The sequence below is a fragment of the Danio rerio genome, chromosome 20 (genome assembly GCF_052040795.2).
Source record: "Danio rerio strain M-AB ecotype USA chromosome 20, GRCz13ab, whole genome shotgun sequence".
Taxonomy (NCBI): domain Eukaryota; kingdom Metazoa; phylum Chordata; class Actinopteri; order Cypriniformes; family Danionidae; genus Danio; species Danio rerio.
This window is the reverse complement of record NC_141040.1, coordinates 16,383,586-16,409,658: the sequence shown is the minus strand read 5'-3', so window position 1 is coordinate 16,409,658 and position 26,073 is coordinate 16,383,586. Positions and strand designations below refer to the sequence as shown.

The following is a 26,073-nucleotide window of genomic DNA, read 5'->3' as shown; positions in this document are numbered from 1 at the left end:
GAGAAGCTCTTAAAGGAATAGCTCCTTCTGTTTATTTTATAATAACACAATAACAATCATCTTTGTTATCTTGAGGCAGCCACAAAACCCGAGGAAAGCATTTTCATGGTGAGTAAAATAAAATTGAATTAAATAAAATAATAAATAAGTGAAAAATTAAATAAAGTACTTTATGAATAATAAGATAAAATAATCATCTAATGTTTAAGAAAATAAATATTAAATCTAAAGTTTAAAAAACGGAAAATAATCATCTAATTTAAAATATAAAACAAGTAGTATATAAACCTAAACAAAATAAGTAAATATAAAACATAATATAATTATGGTTATTAAAATAAAAAGGTAAAGTTGAAATTATCATCTAACTTAGATAAAATAAATGTTAAATAATTATAAATAATAAAATAAACAATAGACCTTTTTTGACACAAAAGAAGATATTTTGAAGAAGGTTGGACCATTAACATCATCCACATTAAGGAATCCACATCCCATCATCCACATTAAGGAAATCAAAGCCTATCAATGAGATCTCAATTGTTAACGGGTTTCTCCTTGGTTTAGTAAACCTGTAAAATAAGATATTTGAGATACAATCTGAGGTCTTATACCACCATCTATTGGCTATTAGGTGTGGTGCAGGGAATTGTCCGAGTACTTTTAACAATAGGCAACTATTTTCGGGGTCATTTCAGGATACTACAACCGCTAATTTTAAATAATATTAAATTACCCAATCTAAAAATATAGATTATTCAGACATGGTAGAGAACATAATAAATGTTTACTTTTTTACTTAAACACTAAAGCCTGCACATGATTCTAAAAATAGGTTAAATTTATTAGCTTTTAGAGATTCCACATTAACCAAATATCAACATCTAATTATTACAGCTTGACATTATGTGGATGTTACCACTATGACGTCTATCAAACATTGAATTTTGGTTGCCATACTTGACAAATAAATAGGTGCGTTCGACATGAAGCTCAGCTGCAGCCGGTGATCAACGAGATTAGCCGAGCGCAGGCGGGGCGGAGTTGAAAACGGAGCCGTCAAGACGGACAGCTGGACACTTCGGGACTCAAAGTTGCTGCAGTCATGATGACCGATCACATGGCGTCATCATATTTTTTTTGTTATTTTTATTTATAACAACAAAACATTTACAAATAAAACAGAATACAGGCTCTTCAAACTGTAGTTCCTTTTTAAACAATAAGAGAGAATTATGAATAAAATATATAACAAATGCATGAGAGAAATAAGAGGAAATGAGAGGTTAATATAAACATAAAAACGAACAAGTCTATTAAATACAAAGCAATAAGCATAAATTCTAGGAGTTAAACATCAATCTTTAGGCTAATACTTCTTGTTTGAATCTGCTAAAAAAGGGTTAACATATATGTACATTTATAGATATAAAAATTTCCCATGTAAAAAGCAAAACAAGGTGTTTTGGTTAGGTCTTAATAAATGACATTATTTTGGATGATGAATGAATTTTCAAAAAAGCATTTTAATCCAAAAAGATTGTGTTGAAAAGAACAAAAGGTAAAATAAGTGAGCTATGTAGAAGTTTCCCAGAAAGAGCAGGTAGCCTTTAAACTGCTAGACAGAAAATAAAATATATATTTATATTATAATAATAAAGCCATTTTATAATTATTTAATAAAATAGTTCTTTACTTTAATTTGTTAAGAGAGCTTTAGGGGGGCAGGATCAATGATGATGATTTTCTTATTTCAAGTCTGTAAGACTTATTTGAGTTCATATTTAGGTTATTCACTAAAATATACACTAAAATATATCATTTAAATCGTTCATGGAGATGAATGCAGTAAATAGTCTGTATAAAAAAGTTAAAAAATAAACCTGTGCAAACAAGCTAACCTTTATAACCAGATTATTTAACAAAAGATGATACTGCAGTAAAATATTTGTAGTCTTTTAATAAGCAAGATGTGTACAGGATAGAGAGGGTGTGAAAAGTGAATTGTTTGTTTTGAAACTTTTGAATCGGAATTTGTCCAATTATAAACCCGAAATACACGTGTTTGTTGTCATGTGGTAAACTCGGCCAATCGTGTAATATCGGTGTCATCATCAAAGCTCCTGCAGTCGCTCATCAGAAGCTGCATGGTCTGAGTTTGCCGTCTGATCTCGGAGCGCTGTCGCGGTACTTTGATGCCACATGTGACAGTCACGTGGCGTCGGCGCAGCATCAATCCGGACAAGATTTCTAACCAGAATGCACCGCTTTAAGACAGATTTCGATCGATCTGCGCAGCGCTGCATAAAGTCGAACGCACCTAATGTCAGTATTTGACGTCAATATGACGTCAGTTAAATTTGTTGGCTCAACGTTGGATTTTAGTCACTTTCTAGCACAACCTAAAATCGACCAAAATCAACTTCATTAGATGTTGTTATTGAACATCATGATCAAAATAAGGTGACGCTGGTTAGACACTGAACTTTGGTCACCTGACCTCACAAACCCTAATCTAACCTAATATTAGCGTCTTATGATGTCGTGTGCCTGCTGGTGCTGGCCAATAAATCAATACACTACAGAATACGTTTACACACAATCGCAAATTAGATGTAAACGCATCAGCTTTTTAGTGTAATACTTTTAAAAGGTCTACTTTTTACTTATACTTACAACAGATACTGTAACTCTACTTGCACTACATTTTTAGGCAAGTAATTGTACTTTTACTTAAGTATGATTTTTAGGGATCTTCCCACCACTGTGTAGCATACATTAGTAAAGAATTGTAAATTCAGTAACACTTTACAATAACAGTAACATAAATAATGATGAGTTAAGGTATCCACTAATCATGAATTAACTTTAACAACAAAATGATTCACATGAGTTCATGTGTAAATAAGCACTACCTTAATTATTTGTTAGTACATGTTGTTAATGTATTAATTAACATTTAAGTTTAAGCTAAATGGGCAGTGAACTCATGAGTTGACAATTTATAGTTATGTCATGACTTTACTTGGAGGGGTACATCACTATTAACTCATCCTTAACTACTCATAAACTCCTGTTCATGTTGATGTTGACAGAACACTTTTCTATTGTTATTCAGTGTAAACTCGCTAGTTGGACATGCACAAGGAGTTCATGAGTAGTTAAGAATGGGTTAATGATGATGTGCCCCTCCAAGTAAAGTTACAACATAATTATACAGTAACATGTCATGAGTTCATCATGGTTGAATTAAGCATAAACTAATGTGGTAATTATTACATAAATTAACAAACAATCATGTACTAACAAGTAATAAAGCTAGCCGTCATTCACACATGAACTCATGTTGTAGTTAAAGTTAGTTCATGATTAGTGCATACCTTAACTCATTAATTCATAATAAACTTATGTTTAGTTTACTTATTAATACATCAGTATTCATGTTGTTACTGTAAAGTGTTATCGTAAATTCTATGTACAGTGGCATATATGAGTACACCCCTCACAAATCTATCTTTTAAATTCATATTTTTATTAGGAAGTTGACGCGATGGCGCAGTAGGTAGTTGCCTCACATCAAGAAGGTGGCTGGTTTGAGCTTCGGGTGGGTCAGTTGGCGTTTCTGTGTGAGGTTTGCATGTTCTCCCCACATTTTCTTGAGTTTCCTCTGGGGGCATGCAATACAGGTGAATTGGGTTTGCTAAAATTGACCATAGTATATGAGTGTGTATGGATGTTTCCCAGAGATGGGTTGCAGCTGGAAGGGCATCCGCTGTGTAAAACATATGCTGGATAAATTGTGGGTATGGCTTACTCGAAGGAATACCTCCAAAAGAATTACATAAGCAATGGTACAGGTTTTCAGATGTGGTACTTAATTAATAGAACAAACAAGTTAAAAGTGAATAGGTTCAGTTTTTTTTTAAGACAATACGCTGGAGCAGAACATTTCTGCATGACAAAGCATTCATTTCTGATTGAATCCTTTTTATTATTATTATGTATTCGCGTCACTTGCTCAAAACTCCCATTACACCAACCAAGAACTAGTTACCTTGATTATTTTAGCTCAAATGTAACACTTTACAATAAAGGTTGTATGAGATTAAAGTTAGAGATTGAATTTATAAACATAAACAATGGACAATACAATTATTGCCGTATTTGTGCATGTTAAGTTAATGAAAATGTTCATTGTTAGCTCAGGTTAACTTGCGGTGCATTAACTAATGCTAACAACAATTCACTTGGATGTTACTAATGCATTAGTAAATGCAGAACTACGATTAATAAATGCTGTACAAATGTTGTTCATAATTACTGTAGTTTATGTTAGTAAATACATCAACAAATAAAACTTTATTGTAAAGTGTGACAGGTCAAAAAAACCCTGTTTAAAACACATTAAGAAATTACCCATATTTTACCGTGTGTCCTTTTGTTTATTGTGCAGCTCATACCCAGAAAAATCATTTTGATTAATATATGCATATTATTTGGTGAACAGTAAACAAATTAAAAATTATAACTCAAAGTAGAATGTCCACTCCAAACAAAGACTCATTTTAATTACAAAAGGGATATTTCATTGAAACTAAGGCACAATACAATAAGTGTATACTGTATATGTTGACCTTATGATGTGTGACTTATAAAAGCTGAATTATGGTGATGACTGATTACATGCAGGTAGTTTGAACACACCATATCTAGTGGACTAAATATGCTGTGCAGGTGAGTGCATTTTCTACAGCGCTGCCCTTCAGGTTTCAGTTATGGTTTAGTGTAGCGTATGTATTTCTTTCCAGAAGGCACTTCTTTGAGGGTAAAACCAGCCGGGAAAAGCTTGTTGGCCTCTTCGTCTGAGAGAGAGGGGATGACCATGACCTCTTGACCAGGCTTTATTTGAAAAAAAAAAATGTAATTAATTAAAACAAAACATTCAAGGATTTCACACAAACAATGATCACTTTTATGTAATGGTTAAATTTAGCCATGCACAATTATCTGTATTTTATTATGAAGGAAGGATGTGATAAAGCCCTAAGAAAGAAAGAAAGACTGAGACAAACAGACGGAAAGAAAAAAAGAGAGAGACAAACAGACGGAAATAATGGAAAGACAGAAAGAATGACAGAAAGAAAGACAGAAAGAAAGAAAGCTCACCTTCCAGTCTACTGGTGTGGCCACTTTTTTTGTAGCCGTCAGCTGCAGAGAGTCAACAACACGGAGAATCTCATCGAAATTGCGCCCCGTGGTGGCCGGATAGAGAATAGAGAGCTTCAGTCTCTTGTCAGGACCAACTACAAACACCTGAAACAAAAGAAACATGTTAAAAGATGAACAATTAAAAACTAATAGTAAAAAAAACACATGAACCCTGTCAGCTGCATAGCTGGTGGCTGAAAGGATACCGCAGGCAAAAACATTGTTTTACAGTTTTGGTGCATTTCTCACATCACCATTTACATTGCACAACAGTTAATGCATTTCTCAAAACAATTAGTCATTTGTGCAAATCATAGTAGCAGTTTCTCATTCCTTCCAACAAATTGCAAATGCTTTTGGACATGCATCAACTGCTTTCGTACCACTCTCTGCTGTTTTAAAACATTATCATCTGCTTATGTCATGTCAGTCAAAATTAACTAAACTTATGAATGCTGAATTGCCATTGCACATAAAACTAATAGTCCTCATTTCATACAGAAATGTTGAACTACTTGTCAAAATCGGTTAAGCAAATTTTATTTAAAAAAAAAAATGAATCTTTTTTTTTTCCTGAAAATGTCTATAAATTGAACAATTTTATGAATGATTTGCATGTACTGTGTGTGTTGTAGGTTCAGTTGCAATGTGTACTGCAATATTGTTAACAGTTGTGCACAGCTCTACCCAAAGAAAGTTTATGTTTGTTGTAAATAAGAGTGTATTTATTCTGTTGCACAACGCTGTAAATAAATTAGAATTATAAAGAGCAAATGCAGTAAAACTGTGAAACATACATATTCAGTGTCTTGTACACGAATACCTCATTAAATGCAGTGATGTCTAACTTTAGAGTAGTTTTTAAATGGCTGTGCAGTATATACTGCTGTCTTAAGCATTTCAGGAAGTGTCACCAAAAATCTGACTTTTTTTTGCATTGGAATGTACAGAATAAACTCATAATGAAAACATGTTTATAAACAATGGTGTCAGGACTTTTCATTTTGATGACACTGACACTTTTATTGACATCAATACTTGCTTTTGAGGAATGAACTATCCATTTTGAGCAAGTGACGCGCTTTTGCAGGTTATCAGCTAGGTTTTTCAGTTTGTACTAATTGTTTTGAGAAACGCATCAACTGCTGTGCAATTGTACATAATGTTGTGACAAATGCACCAAAGCCACTGACAAAAAACTAACATCTGGTAAATTCTGAGACCTTGGGCTTATCAGAAAGTTTTATTTATTTTTTTTTTTAAATCAGACTAAAAAAGGAAAAACATTGTCCAAAATAGGGCTATGCGATTTGGGGAAAATATCTAATTGCAATATTTTGACAAATATTGCAATTAGTAAAAAGTTTTTTTGGTAAAAAAAAAGAAAGAAAAAAAAACTGAAAAAGATATTAACTTACTCTAACATTTATTCAAATTTGTTTTTAAATATTAAGAAACTGAACTCCTTTTTCTCTAGAGAAAAAGAGTATACACAAATAAAACAACCTTACCTTTCTTTAAAAAAGTTGAACTCAAATTAGGGAGATAGTGAATATGGACATGCTTCTAGTATGTAGTTATCTCCAAGAGCTATCACTTACTGTTCATTGGTTACTACAGCAGGGGAGTTATCGAGATCTACCTGAGCTCAAACTCCCCTCCCACCTTGCAACGGGAGAGAACCCTTGGCTGGAGGATCTCATGAGCTCAGGGCTCTATCCCGGGACAGCATGCCAAACAAGCTTTTATAATCGATCATCAGCCAAGTGTGAATTCTTGAATTAAAGACGAAGCTGTATTTCTCGCCTAAGCCTTACTTTTCCGCCTACCTATTTTAAAGCTCCTTTTGAAGAGGCGCATGAAAACAAAACGTCATAATGTGCTCAGCCTGCTGGTTTGTCCATTGTAAAACATCTTAAATGTTGTTTTGGTCATTCATTCTAAAACGCCTTAACCATTTCAGTATTAATGTTATTATATTATTAACCAATTATTAATGATCTCCAGAGCATCTGGAGCATGTTAAGAGTGTCTGCTCTCCACGTCTCATGCCTTCAAACACCCCTATGCGTTTGTGTCAGCATTGTCTTCTGAGGCGCAAACATTTATTAAGTAAAGAAAAGATTGACGCAGCTTCTTCTACTGCAGTAAATTCTGCTTTTACTGTTGATATTTGGCGCCCGTTTAATTAGGAAGGGACGATTTTGTTCTCTTTGACTCATTGGATGGAAACGCTGCTTATTCGCATATCTTTTATGCGTTATTACAGTTTTGCACATAAATTGAATTAATATATTTGGATAGAAACAGCTACTGCCTAAATTTCAGTCACACAAACAACAAAGTCATGTACAACAATGGCTTGTCCTGTTTTAATTAATAATTAGCTTAAATTTACTGCCCTTCATGTACTGTAACTAGATTAATGGGATTGTTATTCTTTCTAAAAACAACTTTTACTAAACATACTGCTTGCATTATAAATGTCATATCAACCTCTATCACTTGATCAATAATAGAGGCAGACACACAAGTGCACTTTTAAATTTATTAAAACTGATCAACGTGTAGAAAAGTGAGAACGTGTGTAATTTAATAAAAGTCACAAAACATTACTTATTTTATTATACCTAAATATTTAATTACTTTAAAAGGAAAATTACGCATTAACTTGAGCAGCTATGTTTTCTTACACTAACTGTCTCTGTTTCACTGATGCAGTGGAGTTGCTTTTTTAAATATATGCTCATATTTTCTATAACTTTGCATGAGCAGATCAAGTTCAGCTGGAGAAAGAAATGGTGACTCGTAATATCTTCACTCCATTGATAATGCTTTTTCATAGTCGTTGTGTGCGCTTAACTTGGAGTTAAGGTCTACACAATGTTGATTGACCCAACTCAGATTCGCTATTCTGAAACCGAAAACTCAGTTTTTAATCTCTTGGTAAATCAACTCAGAGTTCAAGTTTAAACTCAGAGTTGAACCTCCTTAATGAAACAGGCCCTTCCAGTGAATATTAGTAAAACAACTTTTTTTTTCCCCCATGGGTTAACTGTTCACCTCAAGCAGGGTGCCTGTATCTCTCCTAAAGGGCCGGTGTCCTGCAAAGTTTAGTTCCAACCCCAATCAGACACACCTGAGCTAGCTAATCTTGCTATGCATTTTAGAAACATCCATGCAGGTGTGTTAAGGAAAGTTGGAGCTAAAAATCTGTGGGACAGAGTTTGGGCGCCCCTGACCTGCGCTCGGAAAAACTTTAAACTCACGGACTTATAGCAGCAGCACAAAAGACTTGTTTGAGACTTTACAGGATTGTGAAAACATCGTGGTTACTCAGGGTTTCGTCATCCTGACAACTGTCGCTGAAGCACATGTTGTAGCAGAGACTAGGTTAAATCTGCAGGTACACAGGATATGGGAGAGCTACAACGCAACATAATATCTGCAGAAATCCAGTCAGGTAGATCAACACTCACATAAATCACCTTTTTATGGGGGTTACCTGAAACATGCTGCTACACAGACCTTTTTTAACAGACAAGGGACCCTTCTCACATTTCTGGGTTTATCAGTAGAGCAAGTCATCATAGTAAACTTTGAGAACAGTAAATGGGAGAGTACAACAAATATTTTTTACAATCCTATATACTCAAATATTAAAAGAAAATTGCCACAATGGTGTTATCAAGACTTTCAAAAACAGGAAAAGAAAATGTGTGGGACTGATAAATGGCAGCCAGAAGAGAGAACTGTCAAATTTATTGCCCTGCCCAAATACAAACTACAATAGAAACACGTCGCACAAGTGGAAATTAAAAGTTTTGTAATATGATGCAAAAACCATAAAATACAAAAATGTTCATACAATTAAAAAAAGAAAGAAGAAAAAAAAACACGAAATTAAAAACTTTAGAAATTTAAGATGCTGATGACCATTAAAGGTGTTATAAGTCTCGTGAAAAACGGTCCAGTTGCTATAGTTGAATTTCCATTTAAAGCTAGTCAATTTGTTATGCTTTTCCCATTTGTTCTTTCATTCATTTTCTTTTCGGCTTAGTCCCTTTATTAACCCGGGGGTCATCACAATGGAATGAACCACCAACTTATCCAGCATGTGTTTTACGCAGCGGATGCCCTTCTAGCTGCAACCCATCTCTGGGAAACATCCATACACACTCATACATTGCGGACAATTTAGCCAATCCAATTCAACTGTACTGCATGTCTTTGTACTGTGGGGGAGACCGGAGCACCCGGAGGAAACCCACGCAAACACAGGGAGAACATGCAAACTTCACACAGAAACACCAACTGACCCAGCCAGGGCTTGAACCAAAAACCTTCCTGCTGTAAGGCGACAACATTACCTACTGCGCCACTATGCCACCCTTTTTCCATGTTAGTGCAGGGAAAAGGACAAAAAAACACTACTTAACACCGTAATAAGACAGACTGTGGGCAAAAAAAATAAACTTTAGACATGACTGAATTTCAATGAGTGTTGTTTTTCTGTACAACATTATAATATCAAATATTAGCTGGAGTCCTACCTCCACACTGATACAAAAGGTTTCCCAGGCTAAGTAATAATGAAGGTGTTTGCTGAACATTTACTTGCATTACACAGATTGTAACAGTTAAAATCTTATGTAAATTTTACAATAATGTGTGATATTTCTGTGTTATTCCCAACCAGGGCTTTATAATGTATGGTTTCCACATCGATACCGCAATGAGTGTCTGCAATGGCCACAATCACAGGATTAGATTTATTAAAAGATAGATATTCTTAAATACATTGTTATTGTTATTACTTATGGCTCGTTTCCACTGACTGGTACAGCACGGTACAAGTCACCTTTATCAGGCTTGTGTTTCCACTACCAAGGGAACCCTTTTAGTGGGCATGGTATACTACAGAAAGTTTCAGTTGTATCATTCTCGCTTAAGGAATTTTCTACAATAAAGCCTTAATGGTGGCTTACACATCATATGAGAAGCACTTCTCACAAAACAGATGCTTTATACACAAATACTTCTGTGTAAATGTTTATTACTAACTTTTCTATGAGATTTGATTACAACTGCAGATCAATGACAGTGCAAATTAGCATACTGTAACATCTGTAATTATATTAAATAGATAAAATGAACATATGAACACATACAGACCCCTACAGTCTCCGATATGTTACCAATTACAGAAGAACTACACACAGCAGACATTTAGTGCTTATTTAGGTAAAAAAAAACAACAACAGGAAATATAGTCCACAATATAGCCCACAGTCAGAGCAGACCTCTCTCATCTGTGTCTGTAATCTTCAGCAGCGCATGTAGCCTCTGTTAAAGAGCAATTCCATCTTTCCAAGTTCATGATAGGCCAAAAGGTGAAGATAATAGTTAGTTAAAGACAGTGTGTTCATGTTTGCTGAAAAACATTATGTGCTCCTATTTTCCCGGCTTCTCCATTTTTTCCGTGCTTCACTCTCGCATTAGTCCTTTTCTTTCTGAACGAGTCATTCTCGCATTTGTCAGTTTATCATAGGATCGGGTTTCAAAAGCACGTCAATAATCAAGCGCACGTTATTATCTTCAGCTCAAGAAGATTGTTATTTCAGATATAGGTGTGCGGCAAGCGCAAGGAAGAAGCGAAACCACTCACGCTTCAGACTGGCTCATAAAAAACTATTTCAATATGTATTTCAAACATGGCGGCTCTTTTGTTTTCATTCTGGCTAGTTGCGCAAGCAAATGACACATCTCTGTAAACCAGTAGCGTTCAGCTGCGCGTTTAGCTCTGCCTTTTGGTACCCTTTGAAAAACGTGCCGAAAAAGTGGTACAGTACACCTATTGACAGTGGAAACGGCCATAAAAGCGTACCAAACCGAACCACTCAGTGGAAACGGGCCATTATAAAATTATATTTTACTAGGGCTGTCAAAATTATCGCGTAAACGCACACGATTAATTTAAAATATATTTAACATGTAAAAAAAAATATATATATATATATATATATAACCCTGTAAGGTTAAGAAAAAAAAAAAAAAAAAAGTTTACAAGGCAGACTCTTAATCAAAGTATTGTCTTCATCATAAAATCTAAGTATTGGTGTCCATGTAATTATACTCAGTAAAAGTGCCAGATGATGTCGCAAGTTGTCAAAGACAACCCATTCTTCTGCCTTTCAGATGATTCCATGCACCCTCAAACGTTTCATTATGCTAGATGCATTTCATCCCTACACACAACTTTTGTAAAGCATCTGCTTCATATTGCCGTGTCAGAATCCTTGCTTGTAAAATACAACCATACTTTAGAAAGCTTTGTTTAAGCAAATTTAATAAACGTGATCATGAGTGTTGATGAATCTGAAGGGAGTTGCTCACCAGCTGTACTGTGCGCGTTGGCTGTGTGTGTGTGTGTGTGTGTGTGCGCGTGTATGTGTGAGTTTCCTAGCAACAAGAGCAAATGTCTAACATCGCTGACGGTGTAAGACTCTGTAAGAGGTCTATAGTCTTTGGTACGTGTCTTTGATGTACCACTTGGTGCTTCTTGTGTCCTTGACACAGCACCAGTGGCACCAAAATTAGGCACCGAAATTCAAATGCTGATTCAGTGATTCTGCTTGTGAGACTGTTCTCACTCTCAGCTCACATCATTCAAAAGGAAAGGTCCACATTGTCCCCTGATAATGTCAACAGACTGGACTGTCTTAGTATCTGGCTTAATGTTAAGGAGGACTAAGCAAAATTGTTTCTACTTTATAATTAATGTTCTTAACTCACAATACAACTTACAACACTCAAAATCCAAAACGGAAGTCAGTTTTGTTATTAGCATTAATTGTTTTGAAATTCAAAATGACACTAACATGCCTATGTTTTAATTTCTGTAATAAATATGGCTTTTTGCAATTAATCTTGATTAATTTAAAAAGTGTGATTAATTAGTTAATTGTTTTTATCAATTGACAGCCCTATATTTTACATTTATATTATTATTATCAATAATAATAATAAAAAAATAATAATAATAGTAATCTTTATTTTTAGACAATTTTTATACATTTTTAGGCACTTTACAGACATAAAATGTGCAGCCGTAAAAGACACAAAGACAAATATAAATGCAAAAAAATTATTAAAATTAACAAATTAAATAATAACAGATCAAAAAATCTAAGTCAAATAAAGCTACCCTAAAAGTAAGTTTTAAGAGACCATTTTAAAATACTCAGGAATTCTGCATTGCGAACATCAGAGGGTAAAGAGTTCCACAATTTAGGTTCCAATGAAGAGAATGCCATAGAATGTCCCCCATGGATTTTAGCCACGTTAATGGAGCAGACCTTCATCAGACGAGTGTAAAGCATGTCAAGGAGTGTATGGGATTAAAAGCTTAGACAAAAGAATGTGGTGCTAGACCATTCAAGGCGTTGTACGCAGGCATTAGGATTTTAAAATCGATTGGAAAACAAAAAAATCTGCACTGGCTTTCTATTTCCTTGTTCAATTTCTGTACTTGAATACAGTTTGACTCTCCAGAAAACCATAAAGCACCGTTTATTTATGCTTGTAATGTATTATAAATAAATTGTTATACATTTATACAATGCATTGGGAAAAAAAAAAAAAGTCTTGATCATCCCATTCGATCTAAATGAAATCTTTCCAAATAGAGCTAATTATTCTTTCATACTACAATATATAAAATCCCATCAAAGCAAAATATCACAATGTCTGATTTTTACAGTATTTACAATACAGTGTTGTGTTCTATAGATTAAGTTATGATGTTACTGTAGCTTTAACCACAGACTTTAAAGCATGTTGGACACTCACGCAGCGGGCAGTGAGGGGCATCCCATCTTTATCCCTCTCATCAGGATCCAGCATCCCCAACAACACTGATAACTCTCTCTTGTCGTCCGCGATGATGGGGAATGGCATGGGGCAGCAGGCTTTGTCTTGGTTAAATGCCAAAATGTCCTTGAGAAAACAAAAGATGCAATATTATAGTATTGCTTTATTATACATGGCATACAGTAGATGCGAAATTGATAATTTCTAATTTTTAATGCTGACCCACAGCTTAGATCTGTAGACTAAAGCATTAACAATCCAAATCCAAGCTTGATCTTATTTTAAAAGACCATACAAACTCCTAATCTACCATTTCTTCCCTTTTTATCTAAAAAAATAAATAAATATAACAGATTTTAAACTGCTCAATAAAATTGAAGTTTTTTTTACAAGGATTTTGTAGCAAATTCTGTGAACTCCCTTTTAGTTCATAAATGTGTGACAAGGGCACAATGACAAAGTTACTCATCCTAAATTGTTGTTGCTCAGTAATTTCCATCAAGTCCAAAAATTAAAATTAATGAATATGAAATAACTACACGATTTAAAAAATAAATTTATAATAAAAACAAATAAATTAAAAAAAAAAATTTAAAAAGCCAACTCAATTTAAAATATTAAAGGCAGCAAAATTCAGAACATTGGAGTTGACTTAACTTTTAACCCAATTACTGCAATTGACTTGATTAAAATTAAAAATGTCCTTAAGTTTGTGTCCTCAAAATAGAGTCAACTTTAGAAATACTACACAGTGAAAAACTAGTCTATGTCAAGTGATATGCATCTTTTTTTATATTAAAAGAAGTTTGTCCTAACCATCTGTAATGGCGGTGGCACGTGAAGATTTCCATTTTAGAAATGGCTTTATTTCTATGACGTTGTGGCTGAACAACAACATAAACTACCATGACTGATCACCTCAGTTGCTGTTCATGTGCTTCATTCAGTGTTAAACCCTACTAATGTGAGTTTAATTATCATTTTGTTACATTTACAGACCTACTGAAACAGCAGCAGATAGTTTAAATTAGATCTACTAGCCAACATGAATATTAGAACTGTGACTTTGCACACCAACAGCACTTGGCATGTACTTTTAATAAAGTTGGAGATAATTAATATTGTAAATTTCAGAGTCTATGAAATTAATACATATGTCGTATCGTGTCTGGTGCAGACAGCTAAAGTCAATGGAGTGTTCCTGCACTGAATAAAATATTAGTCTATAAATCATTCTGCGACACAGATATATTTCCATTACCAAGTAACTAAAGCACTTTATAATTTCAAATAAAGTTTGCCATTTTGTTGTGCTTTTTTCCAATTGTATGAGGTTTTAATTATTAGTTTTAGTTCCTTTATCCACAAACAAATTAATGTAGTATAAATGTAACACTTAGGGCTGCACAATATTGGAAAATATGCTTTATGCGATAAAGTTGTTGAGTGTTGCGGTCACATTTCTTGAGATGTAACATTTCCCTACAAAATCTTTTTAAATATTATTTTAAAATCTATTGATATTAAAATAAAAAGTAATCAATATATTTCAGAAAAGTAGTTTTTAAAAGGTTCACGAAACCCTCAAGTACGTTTTTTTAGATTTTAACAGATGTGTGTTTTGAGCATCAGTTAAGACAATGTTAGCACCTGTTAGCTTTGTGGGGAAAAACTGGATCATTTTGAGATTTTGTCAGCTAATTTCAGCTTCTAGGTTTAAATTGATTTTTGGGGCAGGATCAAAATCGTCGACGCAGCACAAAACTGCAAGTGCAAAGATGACGTGTCGCTTTCTCATTTTTATTCATAGTGGAGTTTTCTTATCCTATGAGAAGAGCTGGGTGTCAAAAAGTGGGGGGTGTCATGACCCTTTAAAACACTGAATGAGTCTGACTCTTAACACACATCTGCGATACATACAGTCGTGTTTAAGTTTATATACCCCTTGAAGAACACTAAAAATGTGAATAGCTTGAACAAAATAGGAGAAATCAACACAAAATGCATGTTTTTTTTTATTTAGTACTTTCCCAAGTAAGATATTTTAGATTTTTTTTCCTTCAAGGGGTATGTAAACTTTTGAGCACAACTGTAGTCCACATTCTATTTAAAAAATAATACTAAAAAATAAATGTTCGCAACAATTTTGCTCATTTTGTAATACAATATAAATTATAATTATTATAAATATGAAATTTATAATAAATATTGAATGATCATATTAATCAACCCTAGTAACAATTCACCATTACTTGCTTTACAGTACATGTACACAATCAGATTTCTGGTACATAATGACTAAAACAGAGCTGTGGTTAAACAGTCAGCCAAAATGGCATCTCGTGGGAACAGTTTATCTGCATTATTCTCATCAACACAAGAGTTCAGCCATAGGAACATGTGGGTGCGAAAGTATGACTGCATGTCCAGTAAGGGAGGAAGGCAGAAGCTCGGCAGCCACAGTTTGCGACATGGCTTTTTTAAAATGCATTTTCAGCAGTGTTCTTAATGAAACTTTTGGCCAGGTTCAGACACTTGGGAAACCAGAACATTTTATAACATGCAAGCAGGTCTTCAGATAGACATTAAGAGAAAGTCAGCAGCTGCAGAAAGTCTCTCCTTTTGGGATTACAATAAGTTGATTTGGTCTGAACCAATCCGAGAAGTCCACCGTGTTTGTTTGAGGCCAAAGAGCCAATGACTGGAGGCTAAAGCTGCAAGAAAACAACGCAGCCTCATTAAACAGAGGTGTTCAGCAAGGAAGGCCCATGTGAGATTGTTTTATTTATCCATTAAACGGATTTTCCATGAATGTACTGAACACTTAAAATTGTTTAAAATCATTCTTTGAAGAGTAATCAATTGTGCAAATAAAATCTATACATTATTATTATAATTATAATAATTATTATCATCATCACCATCATCTTAGTTTAAAAATCAAGCTTTTAAGAATGCAGATGCTTCTACCAACATTTGTAAAAAAAAAAAAAAAAAGAGTCGCTTTCAGAAGCTCAGTGAATTCAAAAGTGGTACTGTGATATTTTTTCCATCATCAACTGTTAGTGGTTTTATATCATAATGGAGGCAATTGGGAACAACAGTATAGAAACTTGGTAATGAATTATCAAGTGCATGATATCAATTATGTGCATGCGTGCTATACTGTATCTGCAGACCTCACTCCATTTGCGATGGTCCTCCACGCTGTCAATAGACAGGGCGATCATCTTCACGTCACGTTTCTTAAACTCTTCATGAAGCTTGGCGGCACGGGCTAATTCAGTTGTACATACTGGAGTGAAGTCACGAGGGTGCGAGAACAAGATGCCCCATCTGAAAAAAAAGAAAACAAAACAAAAGGCAAGAATAACTCATTTCAAAATCAAAAACTAAAGTGAATTTTGCAGATTTTCAACCCAGTTTTGTATTGATGTAGTTCCAGCAGTAGGTCTATGTAAAAGAAAAATACATACAGTAGTTGCATTTACTCTCAATGATACTTTGATCCATCCCATTATGGGTTAAGTGCTTGCTTGAAATATAAAACATTTTTCTCTCTATGTACAGCATACCCGTAAACCCTCCCGTTTTTCCTGGGAATCTCCCATATTTTACAGTTCTATCCTGCCATCATCCCGAAAAGGCATTTTCCCATATTTTACATTTTTCTATGAAAGGTGGTTATAAACGTCTAAGAGCTGATTGTCCTTATACGCAACCCATACAGTCGAACCACCAGGGGACACCCTTGCTCTTAAATGAGAGTCTGTTCTGTGCTTTAGTTTTATTTAGACATGTAAACACTTTGAAATAAATATAAATATGATGGGAGTTCCTTCCTATCCACTACAGGTGCGGTCGCCCCTTGCAATCCTTAAAACAGTGAGTTCATGTAGCGGGGCAGTCGCGCTTTGTTAGTGAATAGAAGCAGTTTCTCAAACAGATTTTGTACACGCGATTAGAAGTGGAGAGAAGGTTGAGATTGAGTTTTATGTTTGAACGGACATATACACGTAATAATAATAACAACAACAACAACAACAACATCGAAACCCATCAATCTTGGTGGGTTTACTTTTAAATAAAACAAATTTTGTATTAAACAAACATGAAGAGGAAAGCAATCGTATGCTTTCATTATGGATCTGTGCATTTTTAAAGTGACACTTATTTAATGTGATCAAATGAAAAATCTAAATGAGAGATTCATTCGCTGCTCTTTAATCAGAATGTTTAAATTAAAGTGAAGAAAAGATTGAGATAAAGAAACTGAATCAAATTATAGCTATTAATTTTAATAGACTAAACTGTTTGATAATTTATTTGCAGCTTTAATGTATACTATTTATTCTATCCTTTGTAAATAATAATAATAATTATTATTATTATTATTATAAACATTACTGACCGTTTCAACTGTTTATTTACAAAAAAAATTCGGGATTTTTTTAGGGGGTGGAGGTTGGAATCCCTTATTTTCACATCTCAACATTAGCAGGCATGATATAGAGATAGAGAGAAACTTCACAAGTTATAATTTATCTAGTGTGGGTTGATGAAAAAAAAAGTTTTTTGGTAAATTAAGAGTGATAACAGAGAAACTGAGAATGGTCAAGTGGTATCTTCATTTTCACCCCCCAGAGCTGTATAATGGGTTACAAACAAATAAACAAAAAAAAAAAAAAAAATATATATATATATATATATATATATATATATATATATATATATATATATATATATATATATATATAATAATAATAATAATAATAATAATAATAATATATATATATATATATATATATATATATATATATATATATATATATATATATATATATATATATATATATATATATATATATATATATATATATATATATATATATATATATATATATATAAATAAATAAAAGACAAATTATAATATGGATTTAAAATGACCCTTTATTTCAAATTTGTCACGTAGGGATATCACCGCTTTAATAAGGGCTGCACGATTTTGGAAAAATCTGCTATTGCGATTTTATTTTTCTGCAATATATAGTGATATAAATACAGTTTCACCATTTTTTCTTTTCTTTTTTTTGGATCAGGTAGGAAAAAAAATTTAAATAAGCTAAATAATCAGCCAATCAGGGAAGTAATATAATCTTTTCTTTTTTTGGTTAGAAATGTTGATACTTGGAATAGAAACAAGACCAAAATTCTACAGTTCTACAAACGCGTTCAGCAGCTCCTGGTCAACTAGAATTCAGACTTAACATTGCAGATGCAGTGATGTGACTTGAGGATGTGCACATTGCAATAACCATTCTAAAACTATATATTGTGTGGCCCTACCTTTAATGAAGATTCTGTAGTCAACAGTTGAAGTGGATCAAAACCTTTTACCAAAGTTGTCCTAAACATCCATTCTTGTCTTAGGACAATTTTGAAAAATGTTCGATCCACTAACTGAGAACTGTAATCAACTACAAATTCCAGCTTTTTTGTAATACTATAGTTGTAAAAAGTTACAAGTGTCAGGTTGGGACATTAAAAAGCTGTGTCGGGAAATCATCTGGCCAGTTACACAACTACTTATATGGAGTTTCAGCATTGTATAATCATGTCACATGTTTTAAAGTTCGAAGGAAAAGAATGATTACTCATGCAGACATGGGAATAAGCCCGCTTTATCTATCAGGGAGGAAATGCAAATCTCCCATTAGCCAGATAAATAATCCTATAATGGAGATTTCAGTATTGTTTGGTGCAAATGCACAGAGCAGCACTTCTTATTCAAAGCTAGCAGCAGTTTGACGGCTGTTAAAGAAACAACGCCAGACTCCCTGGACAGCAGATCACATGATTGTCACATTGAAAAGAAATTCAAACTCATGCAAACTCTTGCCTCCACCCTGTGAACTCACATTTTACACACTGGAAGACTAGATTTAAAGAGATGTTTTACCCAACAGTTAAGCGATTTCAAAGGAGAAACTTTTTATTTCAGTTAAATAAGACATTTAAAAAATTAATAAACACTACAGTTTATAAAAAAAATAGTTAAGAAAAAAAAAAGTAAAAAAAAAAAAACTGTTACAGTTAGTTAATACTTCATTTAACAAAAAACATTAAATAGTCAATTGGCCCCAATAAAAAAAGTTTATCTGCAATAATAATAATAATAATACAAAGTTAATACTAGTTAATAAAAAAAATTAAATATTCAATAGGCACCAGTTAAAACAAAATAGTTAATATAATAATAGTAATAATAATAATAATAATAATATTAATAATAATAATAATAATAATAATAATAACAACACTAGTTAATAAAAAAACATTAAATTGTCAATAGCCACCAGTTTCTTATATTCTTTAAAATATCCTTTAATAAAAAATAAATAAAATTAAAAAAACGCAAACAACACACAAGTTTAAAAAAAAAAATAGTTAATATGTAAAAATAATAACAAAAGTTAATACAGTTAATAATATATAAAAAAGAAACATTGTCAACAGCCACCAGTTTCTAACATTCTTCAAAATATCTTGTGTTTAATGAAAAAAAGAAACTCAAAAAAAAGTCAGCAATGAGGATTATTAACCCTATATCAAATATTAGTTATTTTCTTCAGAACCATTGATTTAGGCAAACCTCGTATGAACACTTGATAATAAATTACTAACTTAAGCTGCAGATTTAGCATCTTGGGGAAGGACTATTAAGATACTAAAGAGTGATTGATTGGTCAGAAAATTTGATGAGAAACTGAAGTATGAGATTGTCATAAATCACTGATTTATTTATTAAAAAAACAGCAAGTTCTGTAAGCTTTGATCTTCGATCTGTGAATTTGATCACCATTTTTTTTAAGTGCACTAGTTCAAGATTAATTAAAGAAATAGTCTGTAAAAAAAAAAAAAAAAAAAAGTATCTTTTAAAGGCCGTACTCACACTAGGTACAGTTGCCTCGAACCGGGCCAAAGCACGCTTGTCCCCCCTCCCGTCTCCCCCGACAGCCCGCGCTCACACCATATCGGGCCTCGGCACGCTTACGTCATCGCTGCTGCTCTGTTCAGTGAAGCGCTCTCTATGGCAAGCCTTTTTAGCATTTAAATCTTTGTTCTGACTCCATAAATATATTTAGAGATATCTCTAATTATATTTTGACTAGTCATAATTATAATTCCACTACTCAGAATGACAATTAGAGATATCTGCAATTACAATTGTACTAGTCAGATTGGAGAAATATATTATGACTAGTCATATTCCTCTATTGACTTCCATTGAAAAATATTTGCAGATATCTCCAAATGAATTTTGACTAGTCACAATTGTAATTAGAGATATCTCTGAGTTTTTACTAGTCATAATACATTTGGAGATACCTTTTATTCGTCATATTTAGAGATATTTACAAATATATTTGAAGATATCTCTAATTAATTTACTAATAGTTGAATTACAGTTGTAGATATCTTGAATTGGATTTTTGACTAGTCAAAATTCATTTGGAGATATCTTTAATTACAATTGTGACAAGTCAAAACTCATAGAGATATCTGCAAATATTTTTCAATGGAAGTCAATGGAGGAATATGACTAGTCAGTCATAATATATTTGCAGATATCTCCAATCTGACTAGTCGAATTATAATTATGACTAGTCAAAATATAATTAGAGATATCTCTAAATATATTTATAGATAGTCAGAACAAGGTTTAAATGCTAAAACGGCTTGCCATACGCTCTCACCCAGTAGCACAGTGGAGATTTCTCTAGTTATATCGTTTCAGTCGTTTGTTACGCAGTGATATGCAGTCAAATATTTCGCCAAACAGTCCTTAGGGATGTGGTGTCACGCAGTCAGATATTTCACCAGACAGATCCGCCACTTTTGGCGCTCAAACAATCATTAAGCTCTCGTGCTGCAGGAATGAGGAGGTCTGCTGAAGGTGCGCAGCTGTCATGCTGTAAGGAGTTCTCGTCTTTAATAAACTACGGCAGTTTGCGATCACTGAACAGTAAGAATAATTAATAAATCCATATGAAACAACCCCTTGAAAGTCACGTATCGCTTTCAGTTTCGGGCTTTGGCGCGTTTTGCACTCACACACAAGCGTACCGCGTCAAAGCCCAAGTGTACCGCGCTCAGGCACACCTCTTCCAACCAGGCCAGGGCCGGCCAAGTGAACCGTGCTTGAGCCCGATTGAGCGCACTCACACTTCGCAAACGATCCGGGAAACGGGCCTGGGCACGGTACGGATGGCATAGTGTGAGTAGGCCCTTAGTCACCCTCTATTTGTTACATCTTTTAGGTCAACCAGTTTGAGTTTCTTTCTTACACGAAGGAAGATATTCTGAAGAATGTTGGAAAAAGCTTCCATGGTACTTTTTCTTCTTAATGTGGATGTCAATGCGTCAATGTGGATGTCAAACTTTCATTTTTGGCCAAACCGTCACTTTAAGACTGATAGTAACAAAATTAAGATTTCAGGGGACTTTTTAAAATAAAATTTAACAGATTTAGACACTTGATCATTCTTACAAAACCTTAAATTGTGAAATGCAGAAGGGTTGATATTGCTAAACACCATTTTATTCATGACAACATCTGTTACACGCTTCAACTTTAGCATCTTCCGCTCTCCACTCCCTGAGGACAAAACTCTTCGACAATTGTGGAGGAAGTTTGGCTTGAAACTGGGACCAAGCACTGCCCCCCATCTCTGCCCCCCATCCCCCCCCCCCCCCCCCTTTCACTGTTAGATAATGCATAAAAGGACAACTGAGGACAGTTACACAACCTGAATTGTAGAAATGCAGCATTTTAATTTTCAGGGTAGTACATGGACCTCTGCTATGAAAAGATGACTACAGTTAATAAATATTATTCTGTTAATATGCATATTTAATTTTAAACAGGTTAAATGTAATTAACAAGTGCTTATGAAACAATTAAAACACCACAGCAGTCATACTTTAACAAATAAAATCTGTAGATACCCTTTATATTTAAGCCCGTATATGCATCATGCAGCCCAAAACATATACCGCACTAAATCTCAACTACTCTGTAAAAAATATGCTGGTTCCACACAATTCTTTCATGTTGTACAAATCAAGTTAACATAATTTTTACAAATTTAAGTGCATTGAACATAAAAAAATTAAGTTATTCCGAAAAAACTTAAGAATTGCTGATTCAGTTCAATTTAAATAAGTATTTTTGTGTACTACTTGATTTATTTTATATAGTCACATTATCTTACAATATAATAATAATATATTTGGTTCAGTCACAAAAGGGGTTTAAGCATACAAACAATATTAATAATGATTTATTTAAAGTATGCACACAGCAAAATCCTTTGAGTAAAATTTACTCAGTTCAGAGAGTTTTTGGTCCCTCTTTAAGGGCAAACAGGTTGGTGAAAAGTAAAGCTGCTGTTTGTGGAGTTGCTTAATGATCCTCTGCTGAGATTTTGAGAGATTCAATGCATTATATTTTCACTGATTTTATTTAAGGCTGGGACTGAAGTCAGATGTAGTTTTGTGCTGCTCTTCTGCATATTAACATAATGTGTTCATCATCAGTGCTCAATCATCACTTATTCTTTTCATTATCTCATTAACTTAAGTAACTTTTACCTTAATTTAGAGAGGGAACAAATACTATCTAAACGGAGTAAATTTTGCTGTGCACTTTCATTTTGTATGGCTATCAAACTTTTATCGAATTTCTCAAATATTTAAGCAATAAAATGACTACCATGCATTTTAGCAGGATTTAAAGACATCTACTTGAATGTTATTCAGCATAATGAGTTAATACCAAAACAAATCTAATAAAATAAATAAATTTTATAAATGGCACAGACCTAAAACACTGATTCGTTGTCATTTTTCATTAGAAATCATTCACATCATCATTCGAAATCACTAGGTTTTACCCATTTATTTTAGCGATTTAATTTAAAAAAATACATTTTGGTATGCTACTTTTATACATTTAATACAAGTCACAATTATCTGCTTGATTTTTAAATAAACACATATCTCTATTACACTGATCCACAATGGAAATTTGACATTTATGCATAAATAAATAACACATTTTTACATACAAGTAAACTGATTATTCAATAATAATACTAAATTAATTCAAAATAATTTATACGCCTTTAAGACATCATTTTACAATTATCAATCAAGTTTTGCAGTAATGTGGGTCACTTCCAAAAAGTTTGCACTCCTGCCAAAATCTTAACAATACTGGCCTTGTTATTTCAGTTCCAACAACCACAGTGACTGGGCACATTTTACACATACCGAACATTCAGGATACGAATTAAAATTATTATAGAAATAAACAAATAAATAAAACAAAATGACGCAGGTATTCTCGACTATTATAGTGCTTGATAAACCAATCACTCATATCATATCATGTTTGTTAATTTACCTCAGATCTGTCTGTGGCATTTTTGTCACAACTGCTTTGATATAATATGCTAATAATAACACACCGTTTGTGTGCTAGTGTCTTGATTTACTTTCAGCTACATTCTAACCGAATCAAACAGAAAAGCTTCTTACAGCAGATTACATGACCAATTCATAACATGAAGGTCTTTCAGACTCCATTTTAAACTAATTCTGCGTAAATAAATACATATTTTTGGCGTGAAATATTATAAAAACAATCCTAATTATTTGGGCCAGACACTGATTACCATCTTTTAGTCGTCATATGCAATATCAGTTAACGTTATATACTTAGGAATGCAAAAGGTTATGCTGTATATCAGCCATCTGACGACCACGAGTGACTACATTAAAACCACATTAAACCACACAGCAGGCCTACTTGCTCAGAAACACAAATAATAGATTCATCCACTTACGAATTTCCCAGGAATTCATGAAATTTAATCTTGCCGATTGTTGTATCTGCTTCAAAGTTAGGGAACACGTCTCCCAACAATATCCCAGGCATGACTGTTTCAGACTGTGTGTGCTTTGAAATCGAAACACACTTGCACACATGTAACCATGGAATAGAGGCGGTATATATATTAGACCCGGAAGAGAGGATAGGGCGGGGACGATTTTGATTGGACAAACCCAGGCACCTCCCGAGTTCAAAGATGACTGCGAATGAACTTGAATGAATAAATGAATAAATAAATAAATAAATGAATAAATGAATGGTACGGAACCCCGGAAGGGACGTAGAGGGGGAGGAAAAAAATAGGTGGGTGAAAAAAAAAATGGGTGAAAGAAAAAAATGGGTGGGAGGAAAATATATATTTCTAAGTTTTTTGCGTTCTCTCGCAAAGTTTTGCGTTCCCTCGCAAAGATGTTTTGCGTTCTCTCGCAAAGATGTTTTGCGTTCTCCCGCAAAACTGTTTCTCCACAAACACTTCCTGTTCACTGCACTCACGTAAACCCTCCCGTTTTTGCCGAAATTCTCCCGTATTTTACCATTCTATCCCACTTTCTTTACATTACTGTGCGTATGCTACCTATGAACCAGTGAATGCATGTATAAGCGCTGACTGACAGACGCGCTTCGTACAATAAACTGATCCCAGATCAGCGTGTGTACACGCCATTTACAGAGGAGCGGGTGTATGTTTAAACAGACAAATACACTGAATAATATGAAACATCTCCGTCCTGCATGTTTTATTTTAAACAGCTTATTTTCTCTTAAATGAGCACAAACAGTTTCTAAAGTAATGGACTGCTTTCATTATAGATCTGTGCATTCTTACAGAGACACCTCTGTTATCAAACTAAACAAAACATGAGATTCATTTGCTGCGCACTTGTTTGATAACTGAAGTGTCCCTTTAAATGGCGCGTACAGACGCTGATCTGGGATCAGTTTATTGTACGAAGCGCGTCTGTCAGTCAGCGCTTAAACATGCATTCACTGGTTCAGAGGTTGCAAAGTGAAAGGCGACAATCAGCGCACAGTAATGTAAAGAAAGTGGGATAGAATGGTAAAATATGGGAGAATTTCAGCAAAAACGGGAGGGTTTACGTGAGTGAAGTCAACAGGAAGTGTTTGTGGAGAAACAGTTTTGCGAGGGAACGCAAAACATCTTTGCGAGGGAACGCAAAACTTTGCGAGGGAACGCAAAAACTTAGAAATATATATTTTCCTCCCACCCATTTTTTTCTTTCACCCATTATTTTTTTTTTCACCCAGCCAATTTTTTTCTCCTCCACTACGTCCCTTCCGGTGTTCCGTATTAATGAATGAATGAATAAATAAATAATTAAATAAATAAATAAATAAATAAATAAATAAATAAATAAATAAATAAATAAATAAATGAATGAATGAATGAATGAATGAACCCCATTTGATATCTTTTCCTTTGTTATACTGTCAAACAAATACTTTCTTTGTGTTGGTTTTTATTATTATAGTAATCATATAATTTAATCTTTCTGTTTCTACCTTAAGATCATTGTACAACATAATAAATACAAAATAAATAAATTCCGTCATTATAATCATTTCAAGTAACTTGCATAATTGCATATTACATAATTTTTAAACTACATATAAAGATATTGTTCTTTTTTTTTTTCCAATTTTAGTTAATAAGAATAGTTAGTCAATAGTCAAATGGACTTTTACTACAGAAAATGCATGTACATTATAGACCATTTCAATGTGATAATGTCATTGTCCCATGAACATTTCCTGCTTTTTATTTAAAAAAATTATAACTGTAATAAGAGGCAATTGTTTATGATGCAACCTGCAAAACTAATAAATAAAAAAAATAAATATGCAAATATATTAATAAACGAGTAAACAAATCTGCAAATTCTTGCATAAACAAAACAATAAATAAATAAATATGAAAATAAATAAATGTGTCTAAAAAAATCTAATTACTGCAAATAAATATTTAAATAATTAATAATGAGGGTAGGTGAATTAAATAAATTACACAAATGTTGGGG

The 26,073-nt window shown here is 33.5% G+C and overlaps 1 protein-coding gene across 1 annotated transcript; it reads right to left on the bottom strand.

The window, feature by feature from the left end:
• Positions 1-4,542: 4,542 nt before the first annotated feature.
• Positions 4,543-24,113, bottom strand: prdx6 (peroxiredoxin 6). Its single transcript, NM_200805.1, has 5 exons — positions 23,991-24,113; positions 16,260-16,416; positions 13,060-13,206; positions 5,167-5,313; positions 4,543-4,899 (listed from the first exon to the last, which is right to left on the bottom strand). Exons 1-5 carry the CDS (start codon positions 24,080-24,082, stop codon positions 4,774-4,776), a joined length of 669 nt encoding a protein of 222 aa, NP_957099.1. The 5' UTR covers positions 24,083-24,113; the 3' UTR covers positions 4,543-4,773.
• Between the last annotated feature and the right edge of the window lie 1,960 nt (positions 24,114-26,073).

Excerpts from the sequence above, each read along its gene's own strand:
- prdx6 (NM_200805.1), bottom strand. The coding sequence starts at position 24,082 with ATGCCTGGGATATTGTTGGGAGACGTGTTCCCTAACTTTGAAGCAGAT. Across the intron at positions 16,417-23,990 it reads CATGAATTCCTGGGAAATTC|ATGGGGCATCTTGTTCTCGC; the intron begins GTAAGTGGATGA and ends CTTTTTTTTCAG. Across the intron at positions 4,900-5,166 it reads CCACACCAGTAGACTGGAAG|CCTGGTCAAGAGGTCATGGT; the intron begins GTGAGCTTTCTT and ends TTTCAAATAAAG.